At 36.8% G+C, this 14,112-nt stretch overlaps 1 protein-coding gene across 1 annotated transcript in view; it reads left to right on the top strand.

Annotated features, from left to right (window-relative positions):
- The window catches only part of PREP (prolyl endopeptidase), a 112,496-nt gene that overhangs the window by 37,704 nt on the left and 60,680 nt on the right, over positions 1-14,112 (top strand). Inside the window, exon 7 of the mRNA XM_019734997.2 lies at positions 9,162-9,267. Within this exon, the coding sequence (XP_019590556.2) occupies positions 9,162-9,267 (106 nt within the window). The remainder of the gene's footprint in view (positions 1-9,161; positions 9,268-14,112) is intronic.

The following is a 14,112-nucleotide window of genomic DNA, read 5'->3' as shown; positions in this document are numbered from 1 at the left end:
AGACAGAAAAGAAAAGAAAATCTGTTTGTTTTAAAATGCTTTATAGAGCATGTGGGGAAGAAACAAAATGAAGCATTTTGAGGTACTTTTCCCAGCAGAGGGTGCTCTAGAATGAAGATTCTGAAAATGTGTCAAGTCCCTTTAGAAAGGATTAAGGATTATCTAGCTGAATCCTATGTTGAGAACCTAATTATATTATACCTAATTCTTAGGGGAAAGAAGGTTTTTTTTACAGAGGTACTCCTATTCTTAGTATTTATTACCCATCTCTCCCTAAGCCGTCTTAATATGTTCACTTGTGACCCTTAAAACTAATTCATATGTATATTTGTGTTCACATTTGTATATACTACACAAATACTAGCATGTAAAAGTGTTGCCTGATGCGTGACTTGCCATAGGCATTCAGTAAGTGAGTAATTTCCTTGCTCTCCCCGCTCCACTGCTAAGGTTCATGCGCGTGAAGCGCCTGGTGTCTCCCCAGCCTCGCCTACAGAGCCTGCAGTCAGTAAAGTCCCGATGTTCCTCGGGGAGCCCTGCCTCACCTGTCTGTCCCTTACTCGTTGGGTAGTTTTGACTTGCAGCAGTAATCGTTCGGCAGCCCTCTTCCTGGTCAGCACAGTTCATGCATTAATTCCCCAAATACCTAGTAAGTCCTTCCCTTGCATTCACCACTGTATTAGGGCCAGTGATACTCAGGAGCAGAGAGCAAAGCTCTGGCTCTTATGGAAGATGTTTTTTTCCTGGTAACCTCATCTACGTCAATATTTTTATATAATAAAAAGAGATTGGGGAGGCTCATAAGAGAATCCCCCCCCCCCCGTGTTTGGTTTGTTTGTCATTTTAAAGATACCATTGTCCTCTTGACCTTAAAACTTCAGTAAATGAGCTGAGGCTGCCGGCGGGTGTTCTTATTGGTGGCCCTTTGCATCCTTGTACTGTCCCGGGAGTCCTGCGCTTTCCGCTGGCTCTTAGAGACGGATTCTGCGTGTTTATCACTGGAGTGGCTGAGTGGTTGTCTTTATGTTAGTCCCGGGGTGAATTCCTGACTGGACTGTGTGTGCCCGAGGCTCACTGTCTGTGTCCTCTCTGTCATCATCACTGTGTGAAGTGATAATATCCACGATGCTGATTAACATGTAGGAAAATCTCAGCAGCATGCTTGGGAAGGCAGAAAAGTCAGGAAGCCAAACTGAAGACCTGGATGTGAGTAAAAGCTAGTAGTGCTCCTCTGTCTACATAAAACAGCTGCTGTTAGGAGTGTTGGTTTTTGTGTAGTAAGGTTGGATTTGCGGATCGATCCCTTTTCTCACCTGACCCCTCTATTGCTCAGTAAGGGAGGAAAAAAACCCGAACAGTAGATTCTTGAATAACCAAGCTTATCTGCCAGAGAAACAACCAGGTAGATTGGAAACACTAGTGACTATATCATGTCAAGACCTACGTCATTTATTTTACTTTGAATAGGTTATCTTTTCCTGGAGTTTTCTGTTCTATTTGTAGCATACCAAGCAACACATCACACAGTATTTGGGTTGCTTTCCTTTCTCCCCCATTTCTGTAGTGCCACTCTGTATTAGGAAAGCTGGGTAATCTGACTTAATAACTACCTGTTAGAAATGTTTATGGGAATGTACATCGCATGTGTTTACACTTCTGTTACTGACGTTACTTTTATTTTTATTACAAACCTGTGATGAATCCCATAAATGAAAAGGCATCATTGTAGGTGATTAGTCTGACATTTAAAAGTTTTTCTAAATTAAGTTTTGTAAATGTCCTTAATATTAAAGGGAGGTTATGACTTACAGCTACTGTGAAAGGAATTCAAAAGTGTCTAAAGTAAAATTGATAAACTTTCCTGCTCTGAGAGGAACATGATTAACTCTCAAAGCTATTAAAATCCATTTTCACTCCTTCTGTTAATTTCCTGGACAATTTTAAGTCTCACTGCTTTTCAGTTTACATTTTTATGCACACAATTAATGCTTTTTAGGATAATACATAAAAGAAAATACTTTCCTCAATTTTAAAACATGCGTATAGATTCAAATTATGAAAAAACTTCCGCCACCCTCTTCTTATTGGATTCTAAGTTAAAAAAAAAAAAAAGTGTGTGTGTGTGTGTGTGTGTGTGTAAAGGAAACTTTATATCCTTAAAGATTCGGTTAACACAAGACCATGTGACTGGAGTTTAGTAGCTTTGGCATAAAATACCTTAAGTTTTTCTTTGAAAATGATCATGTTTCATGAAAGTCCACGTATTCTATGCATATATAAATACTGGTTATGTGTCCCATCACTTTGCAAGACAAATAACTTTGTAGCTAGTTAAATGACTGGGAGTTCAGAACATTAATACCTGACCTTTTCTTACTTTTTCTCTTAAGAGATGCATGAAGAAAAGCTAGCTTATTCAGGTCAGTTAGAAAGCCCAGCTGTTACTATTATATAGTACTGAGACTGAGAATAGCCAAATTCATCGACTTTAAAGTTTTTATATTTCTGGTAATAATGAATAATACAGGTTTCTTACAAAATACAAGATCCTATTCACCAGAGAAACGGCAATTATCAACATATTGGTTCTATTTCACACTTATTTCTGTAGATTCATATTTTTTAAAAAGCCTTAAATAAACCGATTGTAGAGCTGATGACCTCCTGTGAAAATGGAGCCCCTTGACCCAGACTCTGGTCTGAATGGATTATCATCACACCTACATGAGGGATTAACTGAAGACATTTCATAGAAACATATTATTTGGGACTAGTTTCCCCTGAGGTGTGTTCTGGTTGCTGCTTATCTCTCTAAATTCTGTGGTTTCACGGCTCCTGGGTTTTATATTCTTGAATATGCTGTCATATGAACTATGTGTTTGTTGGACTAGCACATGTGAACCTGATAGAGTAAAGTAGAATATACATGCTCTGTTTAATTGAATGATGTTTACCCAGGGTTTCCTTGTAAATATTACTATCTCAGAGTAGCTTAGTATCACAATATACACAGTTAAAATTTCTTAGTTGAATTAACGTGGCTTCTTTAATGGAAGGTGTAAAGTTCGACACCCCATTCCTTATCCTTCACCTGTTGCTAAATGCAAACAAATACGGCAGCTATTTGGGTGCCCTTTTCAAAAACAGTATTTTGTGAACTAGAATTTGTGCTGTTCCATGAAGGCCTGATGGGACCCTTAGCTCTCTCTCCTGCTTATCTCCTCTCCTTTTAGTTGGATTTCAGGAAAGTCTCTTTACTTTAATTCTCTTAATTCTAATTCTTTTAATTTTCACTTTCAATTCTCTGATGAGATTCAGGTTCCTCTTCATCAACATGATTTTTGTCTTCCCCTCCCAATGGTTTCCAAACTTCATTTTGAAAATTGCCTTGAAATATACTCTGAACATGAGGCCATGGTTCATTATTGTCATTGATTACATTTTAGTGGAAAAAAGGTGTATTTCTAATTGTATATTTTGGGACAACAGTGACTTATAAATGATTTTGATATGTGAGACCTGTTTTGAAAATTCAGAGTTGTGTCTACTTTAGGAAATTTGTTTAGTGGCTCTGGAACATCTCTGAGGTGTGATAACGAGAGGTATAGTGAAAAAGGCTGGCTTAATTGGCATTGCAACAACAATGTCCCTTGGGACTCCCTGCCTTAGATTAAATATAAACTGCTATAACTATTTAGTCCAGCCAGAAATCCTGAGAAAAACTCATTAGCTGTGCTTGAAACAGCCGTTATTGAAGGTTTGATGTTTTGGGGGGTTTTTTTTGCAGTAAGTTTTACTGCCTTATCTTTCTGTTGGATGAATCACTACAACTGAATTAACCATCGTTTGTGAATGATGTAGCTTGACTTTAAGTGCTAAGCTGTAAAGCTTCTGTCTTTATTTACAAGACAGAGAACAAAAGTATGAAGTATTATTCATGGGGCTGCTTTCCATTACATTTAATAAAGTCATAATTGTGAGGTTGCTGATATTTTTAATACAGGATGGTTTAAAAATAAGATGGAACTAAAATTTTAGACATTGGCTCATTAACTAGAAAAGCTTAAGGAAAACATTTAAAGGACTAGAAATGGAATACATATCTCCCAAAGCAGCCAAAGAAGGGGAAAAGTTTATAAAGAAATTTATATTAATACAGTACAAAGAAGGAAGGAGAAGGGAAGTCAAAGTGAATAGAATATTGAAAATTAAGAGTGTGGAAGCCAGTACATCAACAGTAATAATTAAGGAAAACAGAATACAGATTCTTAGATTGGGTATTAAAACTCGATCAAGTCATATGTTCATTTGCAAGAGAACCACTTAAAACATAATGACAGGTAATTTGGAAATACATGAGGATGAGAATGGAAAAGAATTAATGTAAAATCAAATTTATATGAGGTTTTCCAAAACTGATTGGCGATCTTTGAAAGACTATAAGGAGCCTAGAAAATGATGAAGAGAATATACCTGAGTCATTCGATATTATACTAGAATAATTTATGACAATAATATTATAATTTGTGACAGAAACATAAACAACAAAATATGATTCATTTTTGGGAAAGGAAACTGCTTCAGAACTCAGAGAAAAAGTCACCTAGAAAAAGAAGCCAAATTAAATAGGCCTTTCTAGAATCTTCTATAAAACTGTAACTTACTTGAAATCCCACTTTTATTTCACACATACAAACTCCCTCTGTGCTTTAAAATAATTTTTACTGAGAAAGAGATGTGTAACTTATAATATCAGTCTGTTGCCAAGTATTTAAAAACACTGGACATTTTAGATATGCATAGCCATTGTGATGAATTTATAAATGCAAAGAACCTGATGGACAAACAGCTGATCTACTGAAACGAACCTGTAGATTGTAAGTGGATGGACTTTTTTTCAGAGCTGGAATCTTAATTCCTACAAGTCTAAAAACGTGCTGCTGCTAGTAAGTGAAACCCTAAGTATTCCATGCTCAAACACTCTTGTTTAGATGTCATTTAGCTCGGTATTATCACATTGCACTGATGCCAGGAATCAGTGTATGTGGGCTTGATAAGAACAGTGCAACCAGTCAAAGTAAATGTCATGTTTGACAGTTTTAACCTCTACATAAAAGAAAATAAGCATGTCCCAAAGGCTGCAGGTAGTTACAGAAATATTATTGGAATAGGAAACAAGCAGTAAAAATATCCTACAGTGTAGTGAGACAGAAGAAAATACATTATTATGGTTTTTATTAATCATGGGTATTATCTTTTTAATTAGTCCTATATTAATTACAGTCTTAATTCTTACATCTATGTGTTTTAAGCAAATATAGTAATACTCCCTAAAATGAAGGATTAAAAATGAGTTAAAAACATAATGACAGATTTTTGCTTCTGGCCATCGTGGTGTAACTGGTACTAGACTAGCTCTCCTGCCATAAACAGCTAGAAAACTGTACAAAAGAGACAAAGCAACTGTTTGCAGCTATTGGTCAACAGGCATCATAGGACTTTCATCAGTGAGAGAGACGAGTCCTAGGACGTGCCCAGCTTCCTGCCTGGAAGTGTTGTCTGACTCCAGCACAAGGAGGAGGACGCCCACAGAGTACGGCAACATAACTGAGCTTAGGATCCAAAGACTGGAGTTCGGGAAGACTGAAGCCACTGGAATTTGCAGGCAGAGAACCAAAAGGAGGGAACTACCCAAGAGCCCCAGAAATCTGCCTTGGTGTTCCCTTGCTGTTAGCTGACTATTAAGCGGTGTGTGCCTAGAATGAAACTCTGATTCCAGCTAAGAACAACTACCAGGGAGCTGTAAGCCAACAATTACCAGAGGTTTAACAAGTCTGGGAGACTTTTACACTCTGACCAAAGTGGAAAGACCTTATGAACACCCAGGGTATTCAGCAGAGACTCCAGAGAAGCCATGCCCTTAGCAGTAGGGCTATAGACCTCACCCAACAATGCTTGAAAACAAGCCTTGAATATTGAATAGATCAAGCTGATCCACCAACAAATTAACTGCCTCAAAACATTTAAAGGAAAATCAAAACCCCAAAAATCAGAACAAATAAACCAGACAATATTGAAAATATTCAGAATGCAATAAAAATATTACTAGACATGTAAAGAGGCAGAAAAATGTGGCTTATAACCAGGAGAAAATTTAGTCAATAAAACAGATCCATCCAGAAATGATAGGTAGTAGAATAAGCAGATAAGGACTTTTTTTTCTTTTCCTTTTTTTTCCTGAAAATTGATTGGGAAAGTAAATGGTTAGTAAAATTACATAGGTTTCAGGTGTACAATTCTGTAATACATCATCAGTATATCACATTGTATGTTCACCACCCAGAGTCAGTTCTTCCATCATCATATATTTGACCCCCTTTATCCTCTTCTACTACAGACAAGGACTTTTTAAAAGCTATTATAAAAATAATTTTTAAAGGATTTTTTTATGTTAATGTAATGAACAAAGAAATAGAAAGTATAAAAACAAACCAAATATTCTTCTAGAGGTGAAAAATTATCTGAATGGAAAAAATATCTCAATGGAAAAATTAAGCATGGTCTTAATAGTAGTTTAGATACCATTAAAGAAAACATCGGTGATTTTGAAGACAGGGCAATTGAAACTAAACCACCAAGAGAAAAAAACTAAAAATGAATGTAATCCCGTTGACCTATGGGACAATGCCAATACATTATGTATTTGAAGTCCTACATTAGAGATAAGGTAACACAAAAATATATATGAGGAAGAAATGGCCAAAAATGTTACAAATTTGACAAAATAGACAAACCTACAGATCCAAGACACTCAACAAATCTCAAGCAGGCTACTATAGCAGAGGCCTTTATAATCAATTCACAGAAAACCAAAGAGAAGAAAATCCTAAAGGCAGCTAGAGAAGAACACACACATTACATATAGGGGATAAAAGATAAGAAATGACTCCTCATCTGAAACAATGCAGTCAGAAGACAATGGAAAAACTCTTAAATGAGGCCTACCTTGGCTGCCACATTGAAAACTGCAGTCCCTTCTTACACATCCTGCCTCCCTACCCGGACCTGTTCATGTTCTCCATGGCGTTTATCATTTTATAATATACTACATAATTCCATATTTACGTGTTTGTCTCCTCCACTAGAATGTAATGGGTTTTTTTTCCTGATTTGTTCCCTGATACATCTTTAACATCTAGAAAAAATGACTTGAACATAATAGCTATTTAGCAAATATTTTTTAATGAACCAATGAAATAATAGCAGTTATTGCTAAGTATGTTTGTCAGGGTTCTCCAGAGAAATAAAACTAACAGGCTATGTGTATATGTATAGAGAGAAAGATTTATTTTTAAGGAATTGGCTGATGTGATTGTGGAGCCTTGACAAGTCCAAAGTCTGCAGGGTAGGCTGGCAGGCTGGAAACCCAGGGAACAGTTTCAGTTGGAGTCCGTCTGCTGGCAGAATTCCTTTTTGCTTGGGGAGGTTAGTTTTTTGCTGTTAAGGTCTTCAACTGATTGGATAAGATTCACTCACATTATGGAGGATAATCACCTGTACTCAAAGTCCACCAATTTAAATATTAAACCCATCCAAAAAAACACCTTCACAGAACCATCCAGAATAATGTTTGACCAAATATCTGGGTAGTGTGGCTTAGCCAAGTTGACACATTAAATTAGTTGTCACAATAGGATGTGTAAAAACAGTAACTGTTGTACACTGCTGAAATGTAAGCCTATGAGTTGGTAAACCACTAAATTTGGCAATAGCTAATAAAGTTGAATATGTACATATCCTACCACTGAGCAATTTTACTTCCCGTTATATGGAAACACTTATATAAGGCCACACTTACATAAGAGAAACACTTACGTAAGGCTACAAACAAACGTGTTCAATAGTTTTTCTAAAGTGTCACTGTAATAGGAAAAAAATGGAAATAATCTCAATGTTTATTGGTGGGAAAATGGATCAATTAGTTGTAATATATTTTTAGACTGAAATCATACAGCAGTTAAATGAAATAAATGGTCATATATCAACGTGGATTGATTTAAAAATTTATGTTGAATGAAAAAAATTAATTGCAAAGGGATATATATATATATATATAGCTTGATGCCACTTATATTAACTTTAACGACGCAAAACTATAATATATTGTTTGTTGCATTAGTTTTTTGTCAAGATTATTTTTCCTACCTAAGATTCTCCTGTTAAGTACTATAAAAGAAATCCACAGAAGCACAGGCCTTTATTCTCTGACTTCTTTTTTTTTTTTTTCCAAAGATTTTTGTTGGGGAAGGGAAACAGGACTTTATTGGAGAACAGTGTGTACTTCCAGGACTTTTTTCCAAGTCAAGTTGTTGTCCTTTCAATCTTAGTTGTGGAGGGTGCCGTTCAGCTTCAAGTTGTTGTCCTTTCAGTCTTAGTTGTGGAGGGCGCAGCTCAGCTCCAGGTCCAGTTGCTGTTGCTAGTTGCAGGGGGCGCAGCCCACCATCCCTTACGGGAGTTGAGGAGTCAAACTGGCAACCTTGTAGTTGAGAGCCCACTGACCCATGTGGGAATCGAACCGCCAGCCTTTGGCATTAGGAGCATGGAGCTCCAAATGCCTGAGCCACCGGGCTGGCCCTATTCTCTGACTTCTTGTAGTAAACATGACTAAAGATACGCATAAAGAGTTGTTCAATAGAAATTCATTAATCTGAGCAGTGTGAACCACAAATGAACTTTACATCCAGGCCCATTTTGCTAATTCTTACTCATTTTGCATAACTTTCTAAAATATGTAACCTGTGACAAAACTTCAAAGTCAGGGATATAATATTCCAAATGACAAATTGCATGTACTTTCAGTTAAAGAATAGCCTGAATTTATTCAAATAAAAATCACATTGAGTCATTATGACATTCAGTTACATCTATTGATATTTTCTACTTAAATATTTCGTTATGTTTTGCTAAACTGTGATTAAGAAGGAAATAAGTTAAAATTGATGTTCATCTTTTTTTCTGATAACTTTCTTATCCATTCATAAGTTTGGAGTAAACTTACTGCATTTGAGCTTAACCTTTATTTTTTTACGTGATATTTGACAGCTCTCTCACAAAAAAATATATTCTCATCAGCCTCCTGCACTCTTTTATTTCCTTCCTAGTTGTCTGACGATGGCCGCTACGTCTTGTTATCAATAAGGGAGGGTTGTGATCCAGTAAACCGACTCTGGTACTGTGATCTACAGCAGGAATCCAGTGGCATCACTGGTAAGTTATTTTTCAAACATAATTATTCCAGAAAACTCCATTAAACAGCAATTACTTCGGGCTTCTAATTGATTTCCCAGGAAACCTTCTTCCATTTTAACCACATCATCTCAGTTCATACGATTTTCTTCCCTTATTATTCCTTAAAATGAAGAAAAATTGACTGAAGCGATTTGTTCGTATTAGCATTTTCTCTGTGGATTGAGGTTAACCATATTTTTTACATATGAGTGTATAAAAATATCCTGTGAGTATTGCAGATGAAGAGTGTTAAGGAGAAGCTGGCCCTTTGGTCTATAAAGCATTATAACTGTCTGGATATAATGGTGCCAACTGTCACAGGCAAAAGAGAGGAGACCAGTGAGAATCGACCAGGTTAACAGGAAGTCAGATGACAGCTCCTCGGCACTGAGCCCATCCCCGAGAACAGTCGGATCTTCCTTCCCAAAGCTTTCTATGTCATGATAGTAAACATAAAACCAGTCAGTTACAAATTCTAGAGATGGCTCATTTTAAATGTCATTCTCTTTCAACATCTGTGTCATACCAGCACCACCGTCAAGCGTTAAAGCTCTTCAACTGCATGATTTACTATGCTGAAAATGCCCAGACCCAAAAACTCACTCAGAGATAATGCTGGTACCCAGATAGACACTAAATTAATTACACCATGTTCTGGTTAATGTATATATAGTTTAGAGATGGTGACCCAGATTTTAAAAGTATGCAGTACTGAGTGTATTTCTAGTTATTAGATTACCTCATTATTGTGATCCATATTACATTATAATGAGATAATATATAAATTTTTTTATTATTGATTGGGCATTGCATCATTTTTAAACTTCTCTGAGTGAAATCTGCATCCTAACATTCTTAGATACTGCAGAGCACCATTCACACATACAGAAGGAGAAAGTCAACTTTTATTCTGCTGTTAAGTATCCCTTTAATAAAGTTTTTTTTCTGTTTTAAAAAAAAAGATACACCCATTTTAATCTCAAGAAAATTACATCAACCACATCAGTTTTCACATTCTCCAACAGGAGCAAATCACCACCCAGGAATTGTTCACTTGAGTTGCAAGTCTAAGTCTGCATAGAAGGAAGCAAACCTTTGCTGGAGTCTGCAGGGAACAGTGACAGCTGTCCCTGTGCTGTTGACCTGTACAGTATTCCTGTGCGAGTCGCAAATGATGGAAAGGACTTTGCCTTTCTCCAGTTTATTAAAAATTCCGATGACAGTGTTCTTCCTCCAGAGTTCTGGTTTCATTTTCTATTTATTACTCTATTTTTAGATCTTGAAATTGTTAAATAGGCTTGTTACTAAATGATACAAGTTAACAGATTAAAAAACACAAATTGCTTTATTTACTCCAAATACAGAGAAGAAAATTGCATCCACATATTCATATACTGTGTCCACTTTAATAATAATACTGCTACTTTGCATGAGACTTACAAGTGCCTGCAGAACTTGAGGACACCCTCTGTTTTCTTCCTGACCTCTTGGTCCTTAACTTTTTTTCACCTTATATACTTTTTATACCCCAACTTATCGTTGCAGATGTTAACTGCGGTTAGTGAGGAATTAGAGTATGATACCTACAGATTGGGATTCCAGAAGGAAGCCAGTGCAGAGGTGCACGAGGCTCTCAAAAATTCTAGACAGTGCAGCCGTGGATGAGCATGAAGAGGAGAGGGACGCAGCTCAGAAACTAAATGGCTATGATGCATCCAGATTGGAAGACCCTGATTACAAAATCAGCCAGGTCCTGGCCTGGCCTGCCTTCCCAACTGGATCGGTCCTTGAGTTACTTGACCGTTGTGTTTTCTGCTTTCTAGGTGGATTTGTGCAGCTTAAGTGAAGAGCCCAGTGCAAAGTTAGGACTCCATAAATGTTAGCAGTTGTTATTTTCCAAATTGTTCCCCTTTTTTTTCATTTTTTCAAAGGAACTTTAAGATTATTTTGTCATGATCTGAACAACAATCCAGCTGTATGTTTGACTAGGACTATATGTATATTTATTTGGGATTAGATTTTTCAGAGTCATATAGGAACGGTGTATTAATATTTCTTGTTAAAGTTATTCCTCACAATTTTGTGTTTGTGAGATGTTGATGGTTTGTGAAAAGAGTCTGTTCAGGTTCAACCAGAGAAGTAGAACCAAAAGGAGATGCATATTAAGAGACTTATTGCAAGGATTGGTCTGAGGTGATTGTGAGGTTGGCGAGGTACGTCTGAAATCACTTGGAGAGAGCTTTCCTGTGATAGCTGCTAAATTTTGACTGTAGCACTGGGCCTGTCATCTTTTTAAAATTACTGCTTTACTAGCATCAAATTTGTGGATAACATAAACCTCAGAGTAGTTATTCTTTTGAATGGCAGTCTTGGGATTCTTAAGCTCTTGACAGCTGCAGTGGTTGACCAATCCTAAAAAGATGAGATGGGCAGGCCATGAGGAAGGGCAGGCTGAAGCTGCTGTCCACAGGGGGTATGTTTTCAGGGAAGCCTCAGCTCTGCTGGAGGCTTTTCAACTGATTGAATCAGGCCAACACAGATTATCTAGGATAATTTCTTACTGAAAGTCAGCTAAGTATGATCTTTAGTCACGTCTTCAAAATACCTTCTCAGTAACACCTAGTTTAGTGTGTGATTGTCGGAGAACATTAGCCTAGCTAAGTTGACAGGTCAAAAAGGCCATTACAGTGAGCTCGTGGAAAACCACATGGAGAGGAAAAGTCTTGTAATACTAACCCAATTTCATTTTTTAATAAGGTTACTAAACTGGCAAGTGTTTGAAATTCACTGACGCATTTAAAAAAGTATGTAATATCTTATAGAAAAGAAATCAGAATTTGAAGTGAATAATAAGATAGGTGGTTTGAAGCTGTTGAGTGGCATACTGATGGATTGGAATCACTTGGAGAGAGCTTTCCCGTGATAGCTGCTAAATTTTGGCTGTAGCACTGGGCCTGTCATCTTTTTAAAATAACTGCTTTACTAGCATCAAATTTGTGGATAACATAAACCTTAGAGTAGTTATTCTTTTGAATGGCAGTCTTGGGATTCTTAAGCTCTTGACAGCTGCAGTGGTTGACCAATCCTAAAAAGATGAGATGGGTATCATTTTCCACCCTTCGGTTCAAAAGCCAGTTGTGTAGGACAAGATTAGAGAGACTTGGGTTTTGGGGTTGTTTATTTTTTAATTGATTGCTGGTTCATTATGATATGGTTACGATTGTTTAAAGAAACAAGTACTGTGTGTGAATTTAACTGTTGAAGACATTGAGTAAATGTATTTAATGTATAACAGGAGAGCCATAGATTGAGATAGTGATTGGTAAATTTTTTTAAAATAATTCCTATTATAGTTGCATATATTGGGACAATAACCATAATTTTTTCAGATCAGATTTGAATTTTAATCTCAGCTCTACCACTAAATAACTGGTGACCCTGGGATGGGAGAGTTATTTTCTCTCTGAATAGTCACATGACTGCAAATGGGGAAGTAATAGCTACTTCATGAGGAATTGTGAGGAATAATGAAAATGCATAGAAAAGAACTTAGCAGGGTTCCTGGCATATGAGTATAGTAGGTTCTCAAGTCTGCCTTCTTTCTTTTTCTCTTTGTTTCTTGACTGAAAGGGGAATATTTGGAATCAACACTTTGGTTTTAGGTAGCATAGTTAAATAGATGGAGGGCACCCTACAGTAAACATTTATCTCTAGTAGCAAAGCTGCTCTAAACACAGTTCTTGGTATTGACTTGTTTTCTGCAAAACCAGGTTCATAATCAGAAAAGAATCCTTTCATTGAAGAAGACATAAATAGGTGGGTCTCTAGTGGGAGACTATCAGGGAAATTGTCTACTTTTGCAGGTGGATAATTGAAAATTCAGGGGGTTATATGCCCAGTTGGTAACCATGACGATTTTTTTTTTAACTTTTTTTTAATTAGTTTCAGGTGCACAAAACAGGTAACCAGGTAACCATGACTGTTCCCTGGTCTCTTTTACTTGCTCTTACCTGCTCCTCCATTTTTGTTACGCTTTTTAAAGTAAGGGGAAGATTAACATTTAACTTAAATGCTAAATGTGCCAGTTAACTATTAGATGAGTTAAACCTGAATAGCTGGTGACTAAAAACTAAATCCAGTGTTATGAAGTCTTTAATATTACGTTGCTGAAATTTATACCCCTTTCGATAACTTAAAGCCTTTCTGCTATGATTTTAATCTTTTTTACCTCCAAGGCAGGGGGAATTACCAGCATTTTTCTACCTTTTCTGTCATCTTTGTCTCCCAAGAAAACCTTCTTACCCTGTGCATTTTGAAATGAAAAGCACAAAAAAGTAGTCAATAGCTATTGAATATTATAGAAAAAGACAGCACATAGGGAAAACAAAACCACATAAATACAGGATGGGGAATAAAATCTTAAAATCTTGAATTAAAACAGTTCCCTACAAAACTGGATTCCTTTGTCGTTGACATTTATCATGTAAATTTGAACTTCTGTTCTCTTGACTTGCTGACCATCTTCCTATTTGCTGCTCCACAAGTAGGATGTCTCTCCTGTTACCCTTTCCCTCTCTTTGGAGAACCTCATTTCTGCCGTTGGCATTTACACATTTGGTACAAACCGTAGGCCATAGGTTTTCCACAGGGACTGCAATTGAGGCCGGTGGCTGCTCCTTTCTTTACCTTTCTGAGCAGGTAACTCTCCTGACACACCTTATTTGTCACTGTGTAGAACTGGCACTAGGCCTGTCATCTTGTTATAATTTGTCAAGTTGTTGTAATTTCCACGTGTTCAAACAGATAAGTAGGTCCCCTCCAAAG

This window comes from Rhinolophus sinicus, linkage group LG05, assembly GCF_036562045.2.
Source record: "Rhinolophus sinicus isolate RSC01 linkage group LG05, ASM3656204v1, whole genome shotgun sequence".
NCBI classification, from domain to species: Eukaryota; Metazoa; Chordata; class Mammalia; order Chiroptera; family Rhinolophidae; genus Rhinolophus; species Rhinolophus sinicus.
The sequence above is the reverse complement of the archived record's forward strand: the minus strand, read 5'-3'. Positions and strand labels throughout refer to the sequence as shown.